General features: G+C 40.5%; 1 protein-coding gene across 7 annotated transcripts in view; it reads left to right on the forward strand.

The window, feature by feature from the left end:
- Nucleotides 1-24,707, forward strand: part of SERGEF (secretion regulating guanine nucleotide exchange factor) — a 142,652-nt gene that overhangs the window by 16,181 nt on the left and 101,764 nt on the right. For all 7 annotated transcript variants that reach the window (XR_004241088.1, XR_004241089.1, XR_004241086.1 and 4 more), the window contains exon 9: nt 14,256-14,413. Coding sequence is in view for 3 of the 7 variants with exons in the window: in XM_032113608.1 (XP_031969499.1) it covers nt 14,256-14,413 (158 nt within the window). In the remaining 4 variants the exon portion in view is untranslated. The remainder of the gene's footprint in view (nt 1-14,255; nt 14,414-24,707) is intronic.

Consider the following 24,707-nt stretch of genomic DNA (forward strand, 5'->3'; position numbering starts at 1 on the left):
GTAAAACAGAAACATCAGTGATTGGCATTAGGGACAAAATACTTACCTCAATATTTGAAATTCCCTTTGTGAGCTGTGACGTTACATTGGCAAATGGAGATTCAGATGGCCTGGGAAGAGTAGGATTTAAATAGATTTTTGTTAAATTTAACTCATGAGTAAAAATGAGCTTAACAGAAGGAAAACAGCTATCAAAAATTTTCTGTATCTGTTCTGCTCCTCTTACATGTGGGGCAGCCCACAGAGTGCCCTTCCCACAGCAGAAAGGGAAGATAAGGTATGTGAGGCTGGTCTGTCCTGGTTTTTCTGGCTATGGCTTCCTCTCATGTTCTTTCCGTGAAACGGGCTGCCCAGGGAAGTGGGGGAGTCACCATCTCTGGAACTATTCAAAAGCCTGTGGATATGACACCTGAGGACATGTTTTAGTGAATGTGGCTGGGTGGACAGTTGGACCTGATGATCTTTCCAACTTTAATGATTCTATGATTCTGTGATTCACACTTGCTTAGTCCTGTCCAGGTGTATTTTACTAAGTACTCCATGACTGGAGGAGTTTGGAAAATGACTCAGTCATCATTCAACATTATGTTCTGGGGCTTTAGGCCACGTGTGGAAAGAGGGACTATTATATTGAATTTCTCTCCCCCCCCCTCCGCTTTTTTTTTCTGTGTGTCATATCCTCTCTTTTTCTAGTGGGAACAGTGATTGTTGTGGACTTAAATATTGTAACTGTCCCAATTTGACAGAACTTTCATCTTTAAAAAGCGTTCAGAAAAAAATGCACCTTTCCAATGTGGATCTGGTATAGATTTTGTTCAAGTCATTAGTGGGTGAGATAAGGGATTCATTAAGTTCTCTAATTTTCTTTCTTTTTTTTTTTCCCCTTTGGTTTCTGTGGTTGGATTGCTGCAGTTTATGGCTACCCATATATTTAACAAATGTAATAAACAAGGTCAGATACACTAACGAGTATGTGCTTGTGTGCAGGAAATCTGTAAATGTGGTGTGTGTTCTGTTTTCAGTATCCTCCAGCACCAGAGCAACTGTGCAAGAGGAGCTGTAGTTTTGTGGGCTGAAAAGGGCACCTTGTTGAGCTGTTCCTTGGGGGTTTATTTTTTCTTTTTCTTTTAAAGCAAATTAAACTGTTGCAATGGTAATGATGATAATTGCATTGAATACACCTCCCCTCTCGCAACTATTGTGAAACCAGGGTACAAAGCTGATACAAATTTCCTTAAAAGAAGAGTAGTTTGACCCTAAGTGTCCCTGTCTTTCTAATTCTTCTGACTACTTGCAGCTGGAACTGCTGCCACTTGCTCTTCTGTTTGACTGTTTCTGCTTTGTTATATGTCAAACTCTTTCTCCTGAATCATACTAAAATCATTCACATTGTACTTAGGTCTCTCAATTCACCTATTTGAAGCTGAAAAGAAGCAAAGGTAAAAGCAAGAGAAAATTCATGTTCTTGTAACTTCTGTCATAAGCTGCCTCCAAGTTCCATATTCATAGGCATTAATAGAGAAAGATCCAAATGTGGAACTCACAAGAGTGAGACCCAAATGTGGAACTCACAAGGCCACTATTGTTTGGTTGCTGCTGTGACAGACTGGGCCAGACACTATATAATTCACCTCCTTTTTGCTTCTCTACCTTTAATTCAGCTTCTAGACTCCCATACACTGTGGGTCCCAGCAGCTCGCTGCAGTGATGCTTCTTTATCAGGTCTATTATCCAGCAAAAAGAGCATGGACTGGAAGACTGGGTTAGGGGGTTCTTCCCTACACCCTCTTCCAGCTGGGAGATCTGAGTGGGGGGCAAAAAAATTACAGTTTCATTTTGGGAGTATGACACAGTTTGCATGTAGTAAAATATGACACAGTTTGCATGTAGTAAAAGGATGATGGGATTGATGGAAGTTTTGGCCACTCAAAGCTCTTAGTGTAGAGAATTGATGTGGAGCACACAACAAACGGTGAGAATTTGGTCTTCAGAATTTCTGCATTTATGCAAAATGGATATAACATGGTCTCAGACAAACAGTTGGAATCCTTAGTAAGATAGAAGTGCTTTGCACTCACTTTGTGTAGAACAAGAAGCTGGAAGAAATCGTTACCTGATAGCTGAATTAATCTGCATGGTAATTTTCAAGAACAAGGTATATGTACTCTGCCCTCTTAATTTTATTGGTCTTTGAGAAGTGGCTACTGCATTTGCAAATTACTTCATTTAAAGCTATGCATTTCTAAGCTGAGCATTTTTAAGCTCAGCTTCTGAAGGCAGCTGTCTATGTGTGCACAATCTATACATGTAAGTGCATTGATCTTATTTAACCTCAGTAGCATTATAAGGCCATTAAATACTTGTTTTCATAATCTTGAAATGACATTTCCTGTTTAGTAATTGATTATTCAGGTTTAATGCTCACTTATGAGTCTTACTATTCAAACATACTTAATGTGCTTTTTAAGAGCTTAGTGGCAGTTGAGTACTTGTGAAAAACAGTACTTTTCAGGAACTTTTTTTTCTTAAAAAACTAGAAACAAGCAGGGAAAGAATTCTATAAAGCCTATCTAGATTGTTCCTTTCACAATTACCTTGCAGTAATTTTGAAATAAATAATTTGATATAGGATCCATGAGCTCTGTCAACAGCTGTAAATTTTCAATAACAAGTCTGTAGTCTTGTAGAATGGCTCAGATACTTGGGTAGTATGATGAGATCTGCCAAGAGAGTGTGACTTTTATTCTCTAAAGTATTCCAGTTGTGAGGAACCACAGAACAATCTAAGACAAGTTTGTGCTAAAAAATTCCAGTTGTCCCCAGGCACTTGTAACACAGGGTTTACCTTGTTTGAGTGCTAGCAATGGCTTTGTGCTGTTGCAATGTGAAGTTGTTTCTCTGCCTTACAAAGTGTATGCAGTAGGGTATTTTCTAGTTTGTGGGGTTATAATTTCTTGTGTATTTGTAAGCATTCAGCTGACTTGGCTGGATTTTTGAGTGCTCTGAAAATACCATGACTGACCATGACATCTGTTTTACCATGTGAGTCTGTTAAATACACAAGTGTGGTTAGCAACTGATATCCTTTAACATTTGTTATATTTCTTAGGCAAAATCAGTGGTTTTTTTTCTGTGCTGCTAGGTGACTTGATTTCCTTATATAAAGATGAATGATTTTTTAATCCGGCTCATGAAAAAACATTGCCTTGCTTATAAATATTGTTGAAATCCAAAGCTTATGATTAATTCCTCCTATGTAGTGGGAATGTATATTAATTTAGTTTAGCTTCGAATTATGTTGGTGTTGATCTCCAGTTTTTACTTTGTCAGTGCATTTTGGGTACTTATTTTCTTTCAAGATGATATGCATGGAAGTGCAGACCATGAGAGCACAACAGCCAAGATTAACCTTCTACCTTGAGAACACGCAACCAGAAGCTACAGGGCCAAGCCAGTAAGTTTGAGGAAGTCCAGGGAATGGGAACAGCTGTCAGTAAGCACTGGGTGTATCTGCTCAGAGGGGCATGATCTAGAGCTGGCCTCCAGCTCCTGGTAGTAAGTGAGGCTCAGTCTCCATGGCACTGAGGAGCAAACAGATTATTCCTACCCCATGGAAAATTTTGCAGGGGTGTTTGCAAACTGTTTCACATGCCTTTGTTGTTTTTTAAGCCCTCTCCTATGTAGGAAGGGAAGGAGCTACTTCAAGCTTGGTTTGTGGTGTGGTAGTTGAAACTCAGGGTGAACTCCCTCTGTTTTTGTAGTTCCTATTTGGACTTCACTGTCTCTTAGTGTTGCTACATATACTCAGTATGGATCCCAAACAAGTGAGACTGAGCTGTGCAGATGACGGGGAGTTAACATTTTCTGTGTTGCTTAGGATACACTTTAGGTTTTTAGGATGTTCTGCTGGATTTAAGGGCTTGTGTGGTTCAGGTCTGCTTTCTTCTCTACCCAGTATTATGGGGCCCACAGTATGTAATAAGAATAAAATAATCACAATGGTTTGTTTTTTGGGGACAAAGACGTGGATGAATAGAAGGTATTAGAATCTGATTCATGCAGGAGAGAAACCCTAGGAGAGGAGGGTGGTGGGATTTCCTTAGGTGACTCATTCTCTGTTTTAGTCAGTATCACTTAACTAAAAGAAAAAAATCTGAAAAACACTGTATAGTCAAAGATCTATTCAGGGACAGTGCTTTATGTCAGTTTTGCTAATACCTTCTTATTGTGAATATAGGAAATATTATTTTTCTAGAATTTCCAGAAATTTATCTTTACAAAGCTGCCCAAAATATCGATACAGAAACTCCTCTAGGAGTATGTTTTCCTACTTGTCCTTTCCACCCCAAAATAGAAAGCAAACTGAAAATCAGTTTGGCATTTCTCATCTTGAATTTTGGATCTTGTAGCTGATGGGTATTTTGTAGGAATTTGCCTGTACACACATTTCAGGCTTGTGCCTGCTAATGACACAGCTGCCTGGAGCTGAAGCTGTTCGAAGAGAAAATGGACAATAAAACATCCAGAAGTGAGGATCAGGCTGTGGGGACAATAAAAAGGTGGCAGTGTGGATTACTGGATGTTCATGAGGGTTGAAGAATCATCCTGACAAGTCACGCAGTACAAAGGAGGGTGTTAAATCCATTTTTGTCTCCTCTTGCTTGTTCACTTTGCTAAAGACAGAACACACAACACCAAAGAAGCCCCAAGACGCTGTGGCCATGCACACAGGTAGAAGCTGATAGTTGAAATACAACAAACTTCTGCTGTGTCTGATTTAAAAATCTGGGTAGTTATTTAGAATTCCTCTAGTTCACCAGAGCATTATTCAAACAAAGTTCGTGAAAACCTGGCCACCTGTTTTAGCACAGGAGAAAACTCACGGTTTCTTCAGAAGCTGCCCTATCTCCCTGTCATCTGTGAAGCATGAATAGGAGGATACTGCTTCTTTTGATCAATATCCATTGTAACATCAGAGAAAAGAAGGTATTGAAAAAACAGGAGCTTTTTGTTCTTCATTGCTATCCCTCCCTTACTCCTAATGAGAAAAGTTCTCTTATTTCTCCCCTCTCTCACCTTAAAACCTAAACCCCTCTTAGTAACAGGCAGCATAGCCCATCAATACTTACATTACAACCCTGTTCATACACACACTTAGGTAATTCTTAAACATAGATGTGCTGGCCCTGCAAGGAGGTACAGATGTTGTAGCTGTATAGAGGTGGTTGTGGACAGCTGTTGCTTCACTGGGTGAGCATCAGAAGTAAATCTCACCCAGCATCATTCCCTCTTGGCTGGGAATTTCAGATTCCCTTACAGGATGGACTTGCATTGCAGTCATTGGTAACATTTCTAAAATGTTTCTAAATTTTTAGACTCGCCCGTGCTCTGTGCCTGTGGCTCTGAAATGCTGAAAATACCTCACAATGTTAAGAGACATAGACACAGTCTCTTAGTATGTGAGTTCTAATGAGTTAGAGGTCTGAGCTGGAACAAGGAGTTGAAGGGAACTCTGCTAGCTGGATAGTGTCCCCTTATATATGATGGATTTTTTCAGGGCATAAGTGGCATTTGGATACTTTCACCATTAGGCAACCATTTACACCCTTGTCCACTCTCTCCCTGCACTCTCCTCGATGTTAAGCACCTTGCCATACATAGGTGGAATCTTGTGTTGTGGTTTTTTATTTCTTCCTCCACCCCCTTGCCCAACTCTTAAACTTTCTTGTGGGTGGAGGGAGAAATTGGGATGATATTCCAGAGAGAATACATCACCTCATTATTCATCTCTTGACTTCAAAGGGTATGAATTTTCCTTCCCATCCTCTTTTAGACTGTTTTGTTCCCCCTGTCAGCGGGAACACTGCTCGTTATTTGAGGTGCACAGCCCACTCTTAGGCAATTGTAGTAGCTGTTCTAATGATTCTGACTCCTAACAAGGCGGGTGATCTCCTGGGAGGCTCTGGAGGTGCCATTGTTGGATTTGTGGTACTGTTCTGTTCTTTGTACTTTATTTCTTCAGAACAGCGCATAGTTAGGGTTGAACTCCATTGGATGTAGAACTCAGCTGCTTCTGGAGTGACTGAGGAAGTTCAAGCCACTTAGCAAATCCCAGGATTGCTATTCTAACACTTTATTTCTGTAATGCTTTCTATTTCTTTGTAGATGTTGTGCCTTTTCAGAATCATGCATGTCTGAGGCTTGTTATCTAGTGAAATCTCTTGTGCAACTGGTCTCTGATTATTGGGAACGCATCGTGTGGACAGCAGTGAAAAAGCCCAGTTCTCCTTCAGGCTGCCATTCCAAAGCAATTCTGTTGCTATTTCTGTGCCTGCCTTTCCACAGCACGCCCTAGAGTCTTTTAACAAGGTAAATATTAGCACTGGGAACTTAATTACCTTCCCTTTGTTTATCTCTTGTAGACACATACCGGTTCCTTCTGAGGCTCAGATGCGATGGGATATTGAGAGTAGCAGGCTTGCTTGCTTTCTCCAAATTAGGCAGATTCACAAATGTTTGCAACACTGGAGCTAGAGGGAATGCTTTTCATGAAATTATCTAGAAAATATGCCTGTGTTGTAATCTCTGAATAAGATTTTCTGTAGTACGGTACTGCGTTAAGTCTAATGAAACAGGACCTGGACCTTGCCTCAAAGGGGATAAAGACCTAAGCAGTCCTTTTATAGACAAAAGATTAGGAAATCAGACACAATAAAATAATTGGAAACAAATAAAAGCACATGCAGCATATTATTATACTTCAAGGGTGTTGTTTTTCCAGAATGGTGTGCAGAAAGAACTGAATGTCTATTCAGTTTTCTGGGGGATGTTAGAAGAAGAGATGCTCAGCTGCAGAAGGAAGGAAATTCCAGGTTAGAGAGGCCTGTATGGAAGGAAGCATGTAACAGTGCAGAAGGGCATGGAGATATAAATATAGAATGTCAGTAAAAGTGTATGACTCATACTGCTGTAGTAGCATAGTGCAGAATTTATTTGCAGAAGTACTGAACAAAAACCCTATGGTATACTATGGTGCATTTGCACATAGTTTTCCATAGCTGGTTAATGTTTTATGCATCTTGCTTTTTTGGAGACATCACCAAATTGTGCTTTGATTTTCTTTTATTTCCTTCTTTTTGTTAGGACTTTGTTTTTAGTTGAAGAGTTAAGTCCTCTATTGAACCTTGAATGCAGCAGTTCTGTTTGCTGGGTAGAGATGAGTTAGATTTGTTTTTAATCATGTAACTAAATTTAGCCAGCAATCTGCATTTTAAGGCATTGCTATTAAAAGACTAAAAGTGAGATATGTATCGTAGTTTGAATTTAAAATAAGCGAGAGGCACAGCTGGTGAGGCAGTCATGACTCTCTAATCATGAGTGGAGGGAAACAAGGAGGGAATTTTCTCACCTTGCAGGATGAATGCAAAGTCTGTTAGGTGCTTTAAAATCTACCTTTGCCCCCAGCTGCCTTCCCCAGCTTTGTTTCATGGTTGCATGGATTTCATGATGTTCCCCTCCCATTTTCTTTTTTCAGCCAAGATCATATATCTGTTTGATGTCAGCAGTATGAACACAACTTCACATGCATTTAAATGGTAACAGTTTCTCCTGTGGTTTATCCAGAGCTTTGTGCGGTACTTCATGTTTCCAGTCTCTCCTCTAAAAGGAAAAGGGTTTTTATCCCATCTAAAACCTGAACCAGAGACAGGGCTTCCAAGGCAACTGGAAAGTCCTGGAATTTGCCATATTGAGAGTTATTGTTCAGTCTTTCAAAGCAGTGAAGCATGCTGCTTAAGTATGTGAATAATCCCATTAACTGAGCATTGCCTATCTTGAGACGTGACTTGGTCTAACAATGGAAAGGAGGAGTATGCCTGGTTTTTAACGAATGAAAGTCAAAGCTGTTTAGATGTTTAAAGATGTCCAAAGTGCTGGTAAATATGGATCTGTTGGTAAAGTGCATGACAAACTTAGCATGTCATGGAAATTGCAAGCTATGTCTAGTCTGTCATATGGAATATTAAATTGATTTAATACAGCACTGCCTTTAGCAATATTTGTTGTAGCCAAGCTCCCATTTCCCAAGGCTATTTTTCAGCCCGATCAATTCCTTGGCTTAGTTTACCTTCCCAGTCACAATTAATTCAAGCACAGTGAATGCAGGTGGCCTAGTGGGGAGAAAACTGTTTGGGTCCAAAGTTTCTTGGTGTAAACTATTGCCTAAGGAACTCTCGCTCTGTGCTCTGAACATTTTAGTCTGTTTTAAAGACTGTCATGGTCTTGGTGCCTTCTCTTGGTGAGTTTCACACATCCTCAAAGCTTCACCTGCTTAGCTGAGTATTTTCCATTATATTATGTGTTCATACAAGTCCTTGGGTGTTCAATATTTTGATATCTCCAGAAGGCTCTGAAAGAAGACTGGATGATTTTCTCCTTTTTCTCTTTTTTTTTTTTCCTTAGCAGTAGGAATGGGTCACAGTGAGAACCCAGTTGTTTGCTGAATCACAGATGAGCCTCTGCTTGTAGTGGTGTGAAATCCCTTGTTGATTTGTCTTGCCCACATGCCTGTGATTAAATTTGATCACCAGGTTTGGGAACATCTGATGTAGCTTGGAATGGCAGGAATCTCTGGCCCACTTGATGAGTATAGGAGTTCTCACTGGCAAATCCATAGCTGTTACAGGAGCACTGGTGATGCCCTTATGGTTCTCTTCCTGTGGAACTTGTGGCCTTTTGTTGCAGGTTTAGATCTCTTCACAGAGTGCTTGGAAACCCCTGTGAACTGCAGCTTGTTGTGTGGATGCTCTGTGGGCTGTTCTGAACCTGTGTATTGCAGTCTGTGACTGCAGAAGGCTGAAAGTGGCAATGGAAATATCTCAAGTTTTCTGTTGCTGTCATCCCTGAAATGCTTTTGCTGCTTTGTTTGAGCTTTCCTGATGATGCATGACCTCAATACTGTGCAAAGATTTGTGTTTTAGTCATACATTCTTAACAGCTGTTATGAATGAATATGGAAAAAAGTTCAGGAGTGCACCCTATTACATGAAGCTGCAGAAGTTTGTAAGGAGGTCATGGAGAGGAGATGTGTGAAGGGATGTGGACAGCTCTGGTACACTGAACTCTTGTATAAGAGAATCATTTAAACCTTTCTCAGGACAGATAACTCTGCTTTGCACGGAGACCACGCACAGGTACAGGTGTTAGGCTGCAGGTGTGGGGGTGCCTGCTTTCCAGCTGCTGAATTAATGCAGTCTTCAGCCAAGAAGGAATTAAGAGTGGATGGATGAATGTTTTTCTGTTAGGTTGCCCTGCACAAGGGCTGTTTCTCGGTAGATGAGGAAGTTTCTCAGAATGGTTGAAGGACATCAGTGATTTTCTGAAGGACAGCAGAGATCTGTAGATGTGGGAGAAGTGTTGCTCTGTATAGGGCAGGGAGGAGGCAAGAGGCAGCCTCTAAATGTCAATTTTTAATGCCTGCTCCTGCGAATTTTCATGTGAAAGGAGGCATTAGGAATTTTATATAGAACTTCATATTTCAAGTCTGAGATTAAGCATTCAGTGCAAATATCCAGAGTTCATTTGAAAAGTAATCATTAATGCAGCCATGAACTGAGATAGCCTAGATGAACTCTTTTCATCTAGCATTTATGAAGGATAGTTCAAAGCTTGCCTGGGTACTAAATAGAGACTTCAAGGAGATAACACTAGTGCATGATATTACCTTAAAACAGGAAAATTGATATAAAGATAAATTTGAGTCTAGTGAAAATAAGTAAATTTTAATGTGCCTATTTGTCTGTTCTGTTTTACTGAGAAACAATCAACCTGTTTTTAAAACTAACGCACTTATTTTTTTTATTGCTAATTCTTTCCACTTATATGGCTGAGCAGATTGATTAAAAAAAGTGCTAAAAGGGAAAAATGACATGCTCTACAGCCTCTGTAGCAGCATAAAACAGCACAGGAAAAGCTACACTGTCAGGCAGGAAACAACTAGACGTGCTTTATGCAGTGTTGCTCGATTTGCAGTACTCTGAAGGCTGTGAACTTGTAATTTTGAGGACATTCTCAACTGTCTGTGCTTTGTTATACATGAGGGCAGAAGGATGATGTGAAGAAAATGCAGAGGAACCTTTCAGACAGTGGTTTGTATTCAAGTCCTTGAATATGTATGTACCTTCATCTGTATTCTGTGAGGGACGTGAGCATGTGTTTTGGGTGATTTGCTGCTGTGTGTACACTGATGCAGACTGCTGTGTCTACAGTTCAAAGAGCACGAGCAAACCAGATCTGCATGATCGTGTAGAATCTCAAACAATGTAGCATACTGTTGTTTGTGTTGTTTACTTAAGGAGCTGTTAGAAAGTTTTTCTTAAAAATCATCTCCCCTTTGTCTTTTTTTTTTTTTCAGCTTTCTGACCTCCTGTACTGTGTGGTTCATTCAGGCTGTAAACTGGAATAACACAGGGTGCATGGATTTATATTTCTTACTCATTAATTTCAAATGGTGTTGAACCCTCTGGACTTTATTTTGATGTAGCATTTGCCTGATGAAAAAATGAACAGTTGGTACACAGTCATCTGGGACAATGTGGATGTTAACAGTAGAGGAGTTGAAATGCCTTTTGGAATTGGAGCCTCCATGCTCAGAACATGGCAAGATCCAGGTCTTAAGAAGCATTGTTAGTATCTCAGAAGGACTGGAAGAGCTTTTCAATACTATACACTTCTTTCTTTTATGCAAGTTGTAGAGATAACTCCTGCCTTTTGTGTGCCCTCTTCCTGCATAGAGTCTGGTATGAAATATCACATTGTCTGATGTCTCAGCCACTTCCATGGCTGATGTACTCTGTCCAGTAGACTCATCACTGTGTATGTTTTCTTGACTTCTAATTAAAATCTGTCCTAGTCTAATATTAGACCAACACTCCTTGTTATATCACTCTTCATTCTTAAGTAATTCATCCTGCAACCTCCTTACTCTGTATGACTAATGTCTTTTTCTCAAATATTCTTAGAACATTTTAAAATACCATCTATTTTATAAGCAGCACAGTAGCAATATCTCTCATTACAATTGCTCAATGCTTTCTGTCATAGCTCAGTGCTTTCTTTTCCTGAGGATTTTGACGAGACTTTAACCTTTGGCGGAATTTTCCATGCATTGGTGTTTGCCTCAGCCTGAAATTTCCACTTGAGACTGGGGGTTTTTTGTTTGTTTGCTGAAAGCATAATCAGTATTTCATAGAAAAGGCACATCTAAATCAGCTTCTGTTAGTTTCTCTCACAGAAAAGACAGATTTATGTACTTTGGGGTTTTTTGGTTTTTTTAAAGGACCCCTAGGCAGATGTTTTTTGGCTGAAAAATAGAAATGATTGACTATTAGCAGGAGTCTGAGCATGGAATGGGGAATGCTCAGCAAACAGGAACAAGTCTGGAGAAGGAATGTCTCTCAATAAGTACTGAGAACTGCATTGATGAGCAGTGAGAAGGAACTGGTTGCTTAACTAATCTTAACTAAACTAATTCTTAAATTCTTCCTAAAAGCAAAAATTAAGTTATCTGGCTATAATATTTTTTAATTATTGTTCTCCATGCTTGAGTACTAATAACCACCTGAAACTAGTTTCCCTTATTGTGGCAAAAAAGAAAAAGTTAATTGCAGTGGTCTGTGTTTGTAATTGGAAACACTTTACATTCACATTTTACAGAAACAGTTTACATTCTCCTAAGGGTTCTGTTTGGTTTTGCATGGTAAGTGTTTCTTTGCTGGCTTGTCAAGTGAAAGAAAATAGAATCTGTGGAAGGTGTTTTGTTGAAGCTAAGCATTGTTGCTGTTTTAATCTTCCATATATGCTTGCAATTCTCAGTTCCACTGGAGTAGTACCCTGATGGGAGGGTGCAAAGGGTTCATTTTTTTTACGTGAGTGGCTGGTGTTTCTTTTTCATGTCTGGGTCCAGACAGAGCATCAGATTTGTTTGAGGAAGGAGTTTTTTCCCCCAAAAGGTAGAGTTGAGAGAAACCGTTGTTGCCTCTTTGTAAGGATGGTGCTGCAGACTGCGTGTGAGGATCTGGGTCTGTATTATCAATTCAAAGCTTTCCTTTTCAGAGGCCTTGCAGCTTGCTGATGTTTTTGCCTGTGGCACTTGATACTTCTGGCTTCTGAGAGCTGAAATGCTTTAATTCAGCTGTAGTCCTTGGGATCAATACAGCAATGTCTGGGTAGGGCTTGAGAGCCTGTGGTATATTAATGATCTAACTAGATGTTACAGAAATTCTTTCTGGCTTTAGATTTCATAAAACTCAGTTTCAGTTCCTGTAGTTAATATAAAATAGAGCAGCCTGCCTATCCTTTCCCAGTCCACTAATAGGGTTCTGTAGAAGTGCAGTAACCTGGTCTGATGTAAAAGCCTGAAGCTTAGTCTATATTTAAATTTGCTATGTTCATTTTTGCAGCTGCAGATGTTTTTAGCAGAGATCTATGTAAATTGCAAAGTAAATATGCTAACTTCAGAACAAGCATGTTTTTTAAACCTCAAACTGTCTTCCTAATCTAAGATACACTTGTAGTTCTCTTAATGAAATTTATTTTTATCCTTTAACCTAACAAAATGTAGCTACTATGTTAAAAGACCTCACTTGTATTGAATGTAGTATATGACCATTTCCAGCTTTTCCCTGAACTGCTAGGAAGCTGCAAAGGAGGAAAAGCTTTGTGCCCTTGAGAGAGAATGACAACTAATTTTATCACTTAATTATTTTAGGGGAAGCATTATCAGGGAACTGAGAGAATGCATCTGAAAAACTTGCAGTGATTGGAGTGAAAGATACCACTGCCAGCAGATTTCCAAGGAAAATGCATGTACTTCTCCTATAAATGAACTGAGGTTTCCAGTTTATTTACAAAATGCATTATCACCTTAAACTCCACAAACCAGCCGTGCCCACCTGTGTCCCTTTCAAGACAGTTTAGCAGCACCCTAAGGAAAAGGGAGGTGTTCAGATTGCCAAGGGTTTGTGTTCTGGCATCTGTTTAGAAAAGCCCCAGGCGTCACCTTTGGGTGGTGTGACCATACCCCCTGTGCCCGACCCCTCAGTGGGGTGTGCATGACTGACAGTGAGAGGTGTGTGTTCAAGCCGATTCGCTGGACTGGATGGTATTTTCCCCAGATCCCCATCTTCTGGCCTACAAACTTAAGACTTGAGTTCAGCTCCAGAGAGCAGTTTGAGGCTTGGCTGAAGCATGTACATAACTCAAGGTCATTGCAGGTTTCTTTCTGGGCTGGAATGTGGGTTGATGCTTCTAGTTAAAACCAAGTTGAGGGCTTTAACTTATGCTGTGTGTATATAACTTTTTTAATTGGAAGCCCAGAAGGGGCAGCTTTTCATGGCTTACCTTCAGGGATCTAGTCACTTTATTAAGAAAATAAAGCTGTTACTTTGTATGTTTGTTTGGGTTTTTTTTTTTAAATTCAAGGAAAGCAAAGGTAAGAAGCATTGCTTTATGGATGTTGTCCATACTGGAGAGTTGTGTTTTGGGCGTCAGTCCTGCAGCAGTGAACTTGGTAAAATAACCCTTGCAGAGAAGGGTGAGCCATATTGTGCTGATTTCATTCAAAGTTACCTTTCCTTGGCCAAAGTGTGATCCCTGTGAAAACAAACCAGTGCATTTCCAATGCTTAGTGGCAGTTGTGCTGGTGTTCCTGCCTAACCAGCTGTCTCCTGAGGGCTATTGCTCTGCTAACAATAGTAGTGACAGAAGATAACTTCTATCAGGAAAACATAAACCCTGTTCAATGCAGGTCATGCAATGAATTGTCTATGGCAAAGAATGGGAATAGGAAATAATTATCTTTTCTATAATCTTTTATGTGTCAGAATACGTGGTTTTGTGTGTGCTTCTCTTAACCTAAAATACGTCATTTGTATAACCAAAGTGTGTTTATTGTATGCAGAATATCCAGGTTATGCAGCTTTACTGACATGGTTTTATTTACAGCCCAGGCCACCATCTAGATGTTATTCTGCTAGAAAACAAGTTAATGAAGAATGAGTAGCTACATAGAAGTATAACATAATATCTTGAGCTAGTTTTTAATGTTTTTTTTTTTTCCTCCTGTTCCCAGAAATAAGTTTTCACCAAGCTTTTGAAGCTGTAGATAAGATGCATTAAAAAGTTCTGGTATTGAATTGGCACCCACATGTTTCAGGAACTTGGTGAATAAGTAATGTTGAAATGTGTTTTGTGTTTAGAAGCTGGCAAGGTGTTCACCTGGGGCAGAGCGGACTACAGACAGCTTGGAAGGCACGCGGTGGTTCCCGGTGGGCAGCAGAGCACGGCCTCTGAGCACTGCTTGGAGCTGTCGTGTAACACCCCTGTTTCGGTTCCTTGCCTAAATGGAGCATTTCAGGTAAAGAAGAAAATTACCATTTCCACTCCCCCCCCCGCTTTTTTTTTTTGTGCATTAAAATAATCAGAACAGTGTCCTGATAGAACCCTTCCAAATGCTGCAGCACAAGCCCTTGCTTGCTCTTCCTGTAAGCTCAGAAATTAATAAGATTCAATTATTTCTTTTAAAAGGCTTTTGGATTCAGGAACTGATTTTTTCCTTGGTGGAATCAGCTTTACCATTAGCAAAAGATTCTAAGTTCTCTCAAGTATCAATGTGTGCAGGTGTAAGTTGTGCCTGCAGTGCAGCCGAATAGAGGAGGTGGGACTTTGCCCGGGTGCGGCACTACTTCTGTCTGAAACTCCAGACCAGCACCCCACAAATCACAACTGGTGGTCCCTCTGATCCAGGGGGCAGGCTTGCACAGCCATATAAACAGTTCTGGCTTGTATTGCAGCTGAGGAGAATGGAAATTCCCAGTACTGTGGGGGCAGGAACAAAAAGCTGTGATGTGTTTGAGACATGTAATTGACTCATCCAGAACGTCTGCCCACCATGCTTACTCTTGACCTCTTGTGCTCCTTGAGAAGTCTCCAGTTTGAGTTGTAGGGTGAGTGAAGAAGGGGACATGTTCAGGAAAGCTGAGATGGGAGAACAGGTGGCAGAAGGTGGACTTTGTTAAAGGTGCAGCCTTGTTGGCTTAAAATCAGATTAATGGTCTGTCCAGGTGCCACTCTCAGAGCGTAGTTATCCAGGGCATTAAACTTTAGCAAGGCATAAAGAGAACCTGTGAAACTTCTGACGAGTGGCCTTGTTCTAAAAAAGGTTACAAGCAACTAACCAACCTAAAAGTTCTCCAGCCACATGGCCCAAGTTGCAGAGGGCAAAGGCAGGGACAGGGAGAGTGAAGCACTGCTTACTCCTGGAGAAGATCAGGTTTGAGACCATTTAAGGAACCTGAAGGTGCACAAGTCCATGGGGCCTGATGTGATATATCTGTGGTCCTGAGGGAACTGACAGAGCAATTGGCTAGGCCACCATCCATCATACGTGAGAAGCTGTGGCAGTTCAGTGAAGTTCCCACTGGAAAAAGGGAAACGTAACCCTGATTTTAAAAAAGTGGAATAAGGAAGACCGGGGGAACTACAGATTGGTAAGTCTCACCTCTGTGCCTGGCAAGATCATGGAACAGATCCTCCTCGGAACTATGCTAAGGCACATGGAAAATAAGGAGGTGATTGGTGACAGCCAACATGGCTTCAGCACGGCAAATTCGGTCACCAGCCTGACAAATCTGGTGGCTTTCTGTGATGGGCTTAAAGCATTGGTAGATGAGGGAAGAGCAACTGACATCATCTACCTGGACTTGTGCAAAGCATATGACACTTTCCCACGTGACATCCTGTCTGTAAACTGGAGAGACAAATCAATGGATTTGATGTGTGGATGACTCAGTGGATAAAAAACTGGCTGGATCTTTGCAATCATGGGGTTGAGGTCAATGGCTCAATGTCCACCTGGAGACCAGGGAGGAGTGGTGTTCCTCAGCATTGTTTGTCAGTGCCATGGACAGTGGGATTGAGGGCAACCTCAGCAAGTTTGCCAATGACATCAAGCTGTGCTGTGTGGACAAGGGATGTGCTGTGCTGTGCTGTGCTGGAGGGAAGGGATGCCATCCTGAGGGACCCTGGCTGGGGCTCCAGAGCCTATGATGCTGCACTAATGTTTAGTCACTTTTAACTCCTCTGAGTCTCAGACAGCTTTCTTACCCGTTTTGGCATGGGTGTCCCTAGTTCTTGTCATTCGTTATGTATAGACAGCTCCGTTTCTGAATCTGCTTCTCACTGTTTTTCATCTGTGCTGTGTGCAGTGCCTCAAGTACATTGTTCTGTCATTTCTCGAACAATACATAGCTAAGGCAGCTGCAGCTTTTGCACAGGGAAACTTATCCTTGGCAGGACAAGTGATCCATGAAAGTGAAGGAATGTATTCAGATACATTCCTTGAAAAGAAAGAGAAACAACAATCTCATCTTTATTCTGCTGCCCTCAGCACTGTTCCTCCTTATAGACCTGTGAGAGACCTGATTTGAGTGATTAGCAATGGCAGTGTTCTGTAGCAGACATCATTCTTTGCAGAGATAACAGCACAAAGATGATTTAGGAGGATCATCTGCATCCTAGGAGGAGCTGTGTTGATGAGAAAAGAAAAACAGATAATAAGGACCTAAATTGTTTCACTTCAAGATTATGAAATAATGCCAAAGTTAGAATTTATACTTGAAAATGCATTAAATTGCAGTATGTAGGCTATGTAGAGTGAGCTGCTCTTTGTTAACTCACAAGCTCTCCCTTTTTCCATTTGTTGTCATATGGAGATGGGATTTGATTTGAGAGATGAAGTGAAAGGAATATAGAGTTCTTTTCCATGTTTACCTTGAATTAACAATTCTAGTTTTTGTGTTTGATGCAGAGAGACAGTTTAACAGTTGAGGATTACGATTCATGATTTTTATTCATGGTCTATTTTTATAAATCACTTTTAATGATTCAACTGAATTTCTGGCAAAGCTGTCGTCTGCTGATTGCCTCTGCACTTCAGTTAATATTGTTAAAGCCAAAGTGGAGAAACTAATCTAAGGATTAGAGGACAGTATAAAAGACACATGAGTTTACCTCAAGGACAGCGCAGTAGATTTAACCTCCTGTGTTGCTCCTTGTCTCCATGCCCATGGCTTGCCTACTTTCTCCACCAAAGACCAGGGGTTCTCCTTTCTTTGAACTGACACTGTTATAATGTCTGTGTCTGCCACTTCAAAACCTGATTTTTGAAGTGTTGTGAGTGACCTATTCCATTGTGAGTTTGACTTCAACTGAAAACATTCCCCCTGTGAAATAAGAGCACTTTTTTCCTGTAAACTGAAGCAAAGGAGGAACAAAAGCCTGAGTTTTGGATAATTATCCACTAATCTGAGTGTCTTCCTGGTGGGTTTAAAAGCATTGGAGGTTCCTGGTGTTGAATGTGTCTAAAGTTCTTGCATTTTGCCACTGCAGGGCTATTTGCTGTTTTCTTCTCAGTGCTTCAGTGCATAACCACCATGGAATAGGCTAAGGCACTGGGAAGTTGTTGTGTGAGGCATTTTGCAGGCAGTGCTGTTGTGTTGTGGGGCGTCCTTGATGGGACCTCTTCAGAACATCTGACTCATCTGCTGCCCATTCATCCACCACTCTTCAGATGAAAGGACAATTAAATACAAATGGCCCGAAATATGATGAGTCTCTGTATTTAGCAAATGCTACAAAGATCCTGTTTAATGTTTCCTCCTTGTCAAAATGCTTTTCCAGTCTGTTTGATATTTTTGGCTTTAATAGCTGTCGTTCTACTGTTTGTGGTATGTTCAGCATGTCATTCACGTTGCAGCAAACATTTGCTGCAGCAATAAACAAGTGAGAAGTGTCTGTGCAGTGCTGAATGTTTCTTGCTAAGCTGGATGGAAGGAAGGGCTGCAGTTATTTTGGATATGCATGGCTTCACATGGAGCTATGTTTTCATCATGTCCTTTTCTACTCAAAGCAAGCTGTGCTAGATCACAGTTTTCTGAGGAGGGATCTCTGAAATTTCAGTTAGGAAATTAAAAAATAACCATCACTCAAATTGAATCTTGATGATGGATATAGGGACCAGTTGTGTCAGGGAATGAAAATAACTGATAGACTCGTGATGACATGTGCCTACTGTGTTTATCCTGATCCTGCTGTGGTCCATGGTTCCAATGTGCATGTTCATCCTGTGCAATACAGATTGCTTTGGAGCCACTGTATGGTTCCTTTTTTTCAGGGAATGACATGAATATCCACGTTCTTATGGCTCTTGCAGTCAAAGGTTATTGCTGTTCTTTTCAGTGCAGTTGCAGTAAGATGTCATTTTTGTTTAAGTGTTTGAAAGATCGCTTTGGTTTTAGCATATTCTTGTTTTCCTTCCTTTTCCCCATTCATGTTGCGAATTGTTAAGCAGCTGCCTACAAGACCAATCTAAGTTATCTGTATGAGGACAATTAATTGCTTATAAACTGATAGATTAATGTATAGACATTATTACCTTAACATATAGTCACAATAATATTGAAAATTGAACCTTTTGGTTTTAAGAAAAATGACAACTGTTTTTGACTTATCATGGAAATTTGTTAGAGGCCTCTTTGTAAGTAAACCTATAGTTGAGACTTTTAAGGGGTATTGAAAGAAATAACCTGGTATTATTATATATCATCTCTATGCTCTGTGTGTGGATTTTGAATATTTACTTGTTTGACTGGCTACTGTTAAAAGTTTTATTTTGAATGCTCAGAATGAGAGGTTTGTATTTTCGTGGGAGAGAACCAAGTTGAACTTTCCTAAACCAGATTTTACTGCTCAGAGTTTGGGAATATGGGTATAGTAACTGATCCAATAAGCTGCTTAAAAAACCCACTTTGTGTGTTAGGGAAGGAGGTAAATGCAAAAAAAAGTTGAAGTGATGTGTAGTTTCTCACTTGCTAAGCAAGTAATACTTTGGTGTGTGTTGTGAGTTTTTCAGTGGTTTTTTCCTCTTATGAACTGGTGTCTTTTATGAGTCGGTCTTGATCCATTTCTTTTGAGAAATGGCATCGTTGAATTTTCCTTGATTGATTTTGTTATGTTGTTTTAGAGATGCAGTTATGAAAATTTTAATATAGAGATGGTCCCTTTAATATTCTTGCATCAAGTTCTTGGCTTATCAATTAATTTCAAGTGACAATAAAGGAAAATAAAGGCCACAAAGAAGTGGGTTCTGAGTACAGCTCACTGTGTGAGTGACAAATTGCAATTAAGGATGAAAATAAGAGACCAAATTGTTGAAATTATTATTAGAGGAGGGAAAAACCCAAACAGGATGTAACAGAAGATTGAAACTGCAGTCTGCATACAAAATGCAGCAAGTCTGTGTTGGGTTAGGTGTGTTTGTGTGCTCTGCCTGCCCTGTGTAGGAGAGTAACACTAATCTTGGCAGCACTGCGAGAACATTGAGAGTTTACAGTCATGTCACAGGCAATGAGGAAACAGGATTTCTTAGGTTAGTCAGTTCTTTCTGCCATTCCCCTAAGCAGGAAATTGAGAGCAGTACCAAACTGCTGGAACCCAATTGCCACTTTTTGCCTAGGTAGCCATCCCACTTATTCTGTGCTTTTCTTATCCCATTAAGAAATGACCGTGGTTTGTAAAGAGTATCTTATGGCCTGGGTAGAGAGACATTTAACATTCACAGCGAAGTCATTTCTGCAAGTTAAGAATAGCAGTGTGTTTTGAGCAGAGCCTAGCTCACCAGCTCTGGGTCTGTAATTTTTGGAAAGCAAAGAGGAGGTGATACTGGTTCCCAGCGCTGTGCTTCCTGCCACCCCTACCAATTTCCCTGCAGCTGGCATTGCAGAGAAGGAGATGGGAAACCAAAATCACACCAAGGGAATGGCAAAGGAGAACTCCCGCGCTGCCTTTGTGTGCCAGGGAGCACATGCTGTGTGGGTACAAACTAGAGGCTTTCCAAGTATCACTTTTGCAGATAAGGATTGGTTTAAAATGACCAAAATTGATCTGCTGGGGTTGTACTGCAGCACTGAGGTGGCAGCCAGAGCCAGGCTGCTCTGCAATCTGTATGGGAGACCAGGAAAGGTCGATTTCCTAACAGATGGAGTGGTGTAGGAGAGGACTGACATGGGATGAAGTCAGGAGGTGGAGACCCACCCAGCATGTGATGACTGAGGTGTTACAAATGTGACTGTGGGCAAGCCTTAATCTTCATAGTTCACAAATTAATTTTCAGTTTGGTGGTGTGTTGCAGTTAGAATTCCAAATGAGTACCTCACTTGGAGATCCCTGAAAGTTACGGGAAATGGAAAGAGACTAAAAGTACTTGCAACAGTAGCCATGGCTTGTGCAGACAGGCATCAGCTGTCAGTAGTGAGGCCCTAACAATGACACCAGATTGGCAGCTCTATTTAATGAGCTTTTTAGTAGCAAAACAACTAATCTAAGTTGCCTTGTTGTAACTCTCTGATCTCTTTATGCTCATATGTATTCCTTAAATTAAAAGTACTGGCTGGGTCCCGTCCTTCTGCATGGGTTTTTCTAGTAACTGCACCATGACTGCAGCTCTGAGCTTAGAGACAACTTGTGATCCAGCTCATTGCACCTCTGAAGGATTTCTTTGCACCAACAAATGCCATAAATGCTCAGTAATGCCCTTCAGATGCATGGTGTAGTTAATGCTTGCTAATCAACTGTGGGCAGTGCTGCAAAATTACTGAAAAAATGTACTTGGTTTTAAGACAAAGTCTCTGAGAAGGTGACAGTATTCCAGTTCTGCCACAGTGAGGTGATTTTGGTTGCCTTGTTCATCCATGAGAAGCCTTAGCAGAAAGGTTTCAGTGTAAAATGCACCCAACCCTAGTTTAAGGTGAATCAAATCTAACCTAGGGTAGATGGACATGTTCCGAGTGCAAGTGAAAACATGGTTTGAAGCTAGAGTTTGGTGGAAAAGGCCCTAAAGCATGCAGTTTTTCATCCTCAATTTATCATTAGGACTGTTACAGAGAAGGGATTAACAAATCAGTGCAGGCTAAAACGAGAGGAAATCAATAAGAGACTGTAGTGAACTGGAACAAAGCTATCAATTTGCAGTGTTCTCTGCAAAGAAACCTCATCCATACCTCCTTTTATGGATGGGAAAATAATGCCAAAATGATGATGATTTGAGGTTAGAGTAATTGTTTTTTACCTGGCTGACCCCAGAACTTTAGGTCAAGGAACTTCTGGTGTAAATGCTGCTTATCTTTCCTGTTTCAGTTGTGTGGATGAATTTTATTGGCAGGTTCTATAAGAGAGGAATCTTAGGGAAAAATAGTCAAGGAGAAATACATCATTTAAGTTACCCTCACAGGAATTTGATCGAACAGTCTTTGTAATGGTTTATTTTTTTGTATTAATGGAAGTGACTTCATTAGTTGTTCATTGTTTTTCTGTCTCCCTAAGAAGAATGTTACTGCTGAAAAGTTACTCTTTAATAGGTAGTCTGCATTCTGTTGGTAGAGAATATATTGCATTACTGGGTAGGTTACTGCAGGTGAACGAGATGGGAGAGAGCTTAGTGGTGCCACCCCTACCTGTTCATTGTGTTGTATCATTGGTCCTTTCAAACCCATTTGTCACTGTGGGGCCATAAACTCACCGAGGCAGTGCCAGCACACAGGCTGCTTCTCCCTGCTTTTAATTTAGGGGTTTTGGATTTGGTTTGAGCCTGGGTTGTGCTTGTACTTTTCCGCCGGTGATGGCGTTTGTTTGTATTTGTCTGATGTTCCCAGCTTCCACTTACCAACGAGTCACTCAAACTCTGGTCCCTCCCAGTCTTTCTGGCCTTTGTGCTCAGGTAATAAGTTATTGTAAAGCTCCTGTTTAATGAAAGATTCAGCAAGGAGAGACTTGTGTTTCTGCTGTGGTGCTGAAGGTGTTGCTGTGCCGTGGCTCACAGCAGCTTTCCAAGGCTGCTGTACTGGGTAGCCCGCACAGTGACAGGGACCTGTTTGTCCTCCCACCTGGTGGCTCATCTCCTTTACCTCTTGGCTGCCTTGCTCTAATTTAAACTGAAGTTGTCAAAGGCAGAAGCTACTCCTGGACTCTGTTTTTTAGATGGTCTAATACAGTCTGTGCCTTTGCCCCAGCATTCAACCAATAGAACTTTTTTGTGGAAGGAGGAGGGGGAAGGGGAAGAAAAAGTAAATGTGATTCATCTAGTCCTATGAGGGCAAAAATGCTAAACTGTCTCCTGTCTTTAAAACCTGCCTAAGGGTTTTTTCTTGGTCTCCTGGCAGTTGATTGCTGAGGTCTCCATAAATTCAGAGGATTTTGCATGTAATCAGGTGCCAGCAAAGATTGAAAAAAACTATGCCTTGCAGTTTTTTTGTTGTTGAAAAAGTAAATAAAAACCTTAACAATAATTTGTTTTAAAATTTCATTCTAAGAGAGAAAAAAATTGATGGTTTCTTAGAAGTATGATTTTGAACATGCTTCCTTGTGCATTTTGCGACTTTAGCCCCCATTTTCACGGTTCCTCTTTCCTCTCCCAGGTTTAAAACTAAGGTAGACAATCCCTTCCTTGGTAACAAATGCATCAGGATGCAGTAAGGAGTATTTAGGACGTGTTTGTTTTTACAGAACATTGTTTGGCATAATGTTGTTCTCTTAAGTGTTAAATTAACAAGTATTAAATAGCCAGATTTCTTACTGGTGATTGCCTCAGTGGAAATCCCTTTTGTCCAGCTATTTTTATTATTTTGAAGTTGTCAAGGTTTTCCTGCAGCCTCCACTGTTAGTTGATTTCAAAAGTGCGAACCCATTTAAAGCCTTGGAAATCTGAGACCATGGTTCATTTCTACAGGAAGAAAAAAAAAAAAATTAAATAATGAAAAGCTAGGCTCTGCTGGACCTCACAAGAGAATACTGAGGGGAAGGGATGAAAGCCATGTAACAATGTCTAACAGATCAGACAATGATATTACAGTGTCTAACATTTGATTAAGAGTTACAACAAGACTGGTGTCTATAACTAGGCAATTCCTTTATTGCTTTTGTATATGCTAAGATGTTGTACTTTGTGTTGTTTTGTGTTCTGATGCAAACATAGGATATGATTTTTGCTTCTTGGAACTTATTCCCTGCTCATATCTCCTCTGTTTGGCCTCCTATTTTGATTTCTCATGGTTTTGTGGTGTGGTTTTTTTCTTTTTAATGTGTGGATGAAGGAAAATCCTTTTCTTCGGTACTTTTGGGAAAGAGTTTATGACTTCAACACACAAAAGTAAATTCCAGAAATAGAAAACAGTGAATTTGATTTTTTTTTTCCCTTTGACTACTTGATCTGCTACTGCTCCTTGTTTAGGATTTAACCACTACAAAGAACAGATAAAGGCATCCTGATTTTTAAAAATATGTATTACTCACTGTGGTAATGCAGTTAAAAGGAAAAAGGAGTACCTAGTTTTAGGGTAAACAGCTCTGTATCTATAACATTTAGATGACAATTGGTTTACGATTATTAAAAAAAAATCCAACTTTGTGACTTTTGGGAGCACAGTTACAAGATTTTTTCCAAAATTTTGCCAGAAAATAAGGACAGGAAGTGAGATAAAAAGCACTACAAGGTTTTTTTTTATTGTGGGTATTTCAAATTCTTGGTTTAAATGTATTTCTTCCTTACCATGAAAACCGTGTAGGGTGATGGCTTTTCTCCAATTTGTCACTGAAGTCTTCCTATTTGGCTTTGAAGTCTTCCCTGTGGATTAGATCATCAAGGCTGCCGTGATACCATGCAAGCAGAAGTTTTTCTCCTGGCTGCAGACAAGCCTGCTGAGATCAAGCAGTGTTGGTGGCATGATGGGAGCCTGCAAGTCCTGCCATTAGCCTTCTCTTGGGGGCAATATACTACTTGGGGCTCAGCTGTTGTAGCTGTGGTGGTGAGTTCAGCACATCAGCAATGCCCTGTAGTTGCTTTCAGAACACTTTGAAAACTCAGTGAGTGAGAAAAACAAGTGAAATGAATGTGTTTGCTGGAGAACAGAGGTGCTATCTTGATTCTTCGTCTGTGGTTGTCGTATATTAAAGCTCTGCAAATTCGTCTCTGCAGAAGTCTGGTCCAGGTTGCAGTTTAGCATTACAGTCATTGCTGGGGAAGGTGCTGGGGGCTGGCTCAAAGGTAGAAGTGGTAGAAATGTTCCTGCATTGAAGCCCGGAAAGCATTGCAGTAACTTCCTACATTGGCTGCTTGCAGCTTGTTCAAAGTTCCCACTGTATCATTGGTTGCTCTTAGGCCACCTGGCTTAATTCAGTATACACGTGTATATACAAGGGGCTCTGCTGTGGATTTGTGAGGCAAATCTCTGTCTCAGCATCTTACATTTAGAGCAGCTGGCAAAAGGCAGTTTTTTCACCTTAACTAGTCTGCCTTGAGTATGTGTATGAAGAACTGATTCAAGTCTGAAGCCTCTATTTGATCCTACCCTTTGTTTCATCTTCTTGAGTGGATTGCTGGGCAAGGAGAGCATTTATTAAAACAGTTCTTATCAGTGCTGGAAATACGGGTATTTGAGAGCCTAAGTTTTATTACCAGTGATCTTATCTTGAGCTAGTAGGTGTCAGCTTGTCTTTTGAAAATTTGAATTTTCCATGTCTGAAAGGATTACTTTGAAAGTGCATGCCAGGTTCTTTAGAACACACAGATTGATTTTTTTCGCTTCACAGTGACTCTAAGG

This window comes from Corvus moneduloides, chromosome 6, assembly GCF_009650955.1.
Source record: "Corvus moneduloides isolate bCorMon1 chromosome 6, bCorMon1.pri, whole genome shotgun sequence".
NCBI lineage: Eukaryota > Metazoa > Chordata > Aves > Passeriformes > Corvidae > Corvus > Corvus moneduloides.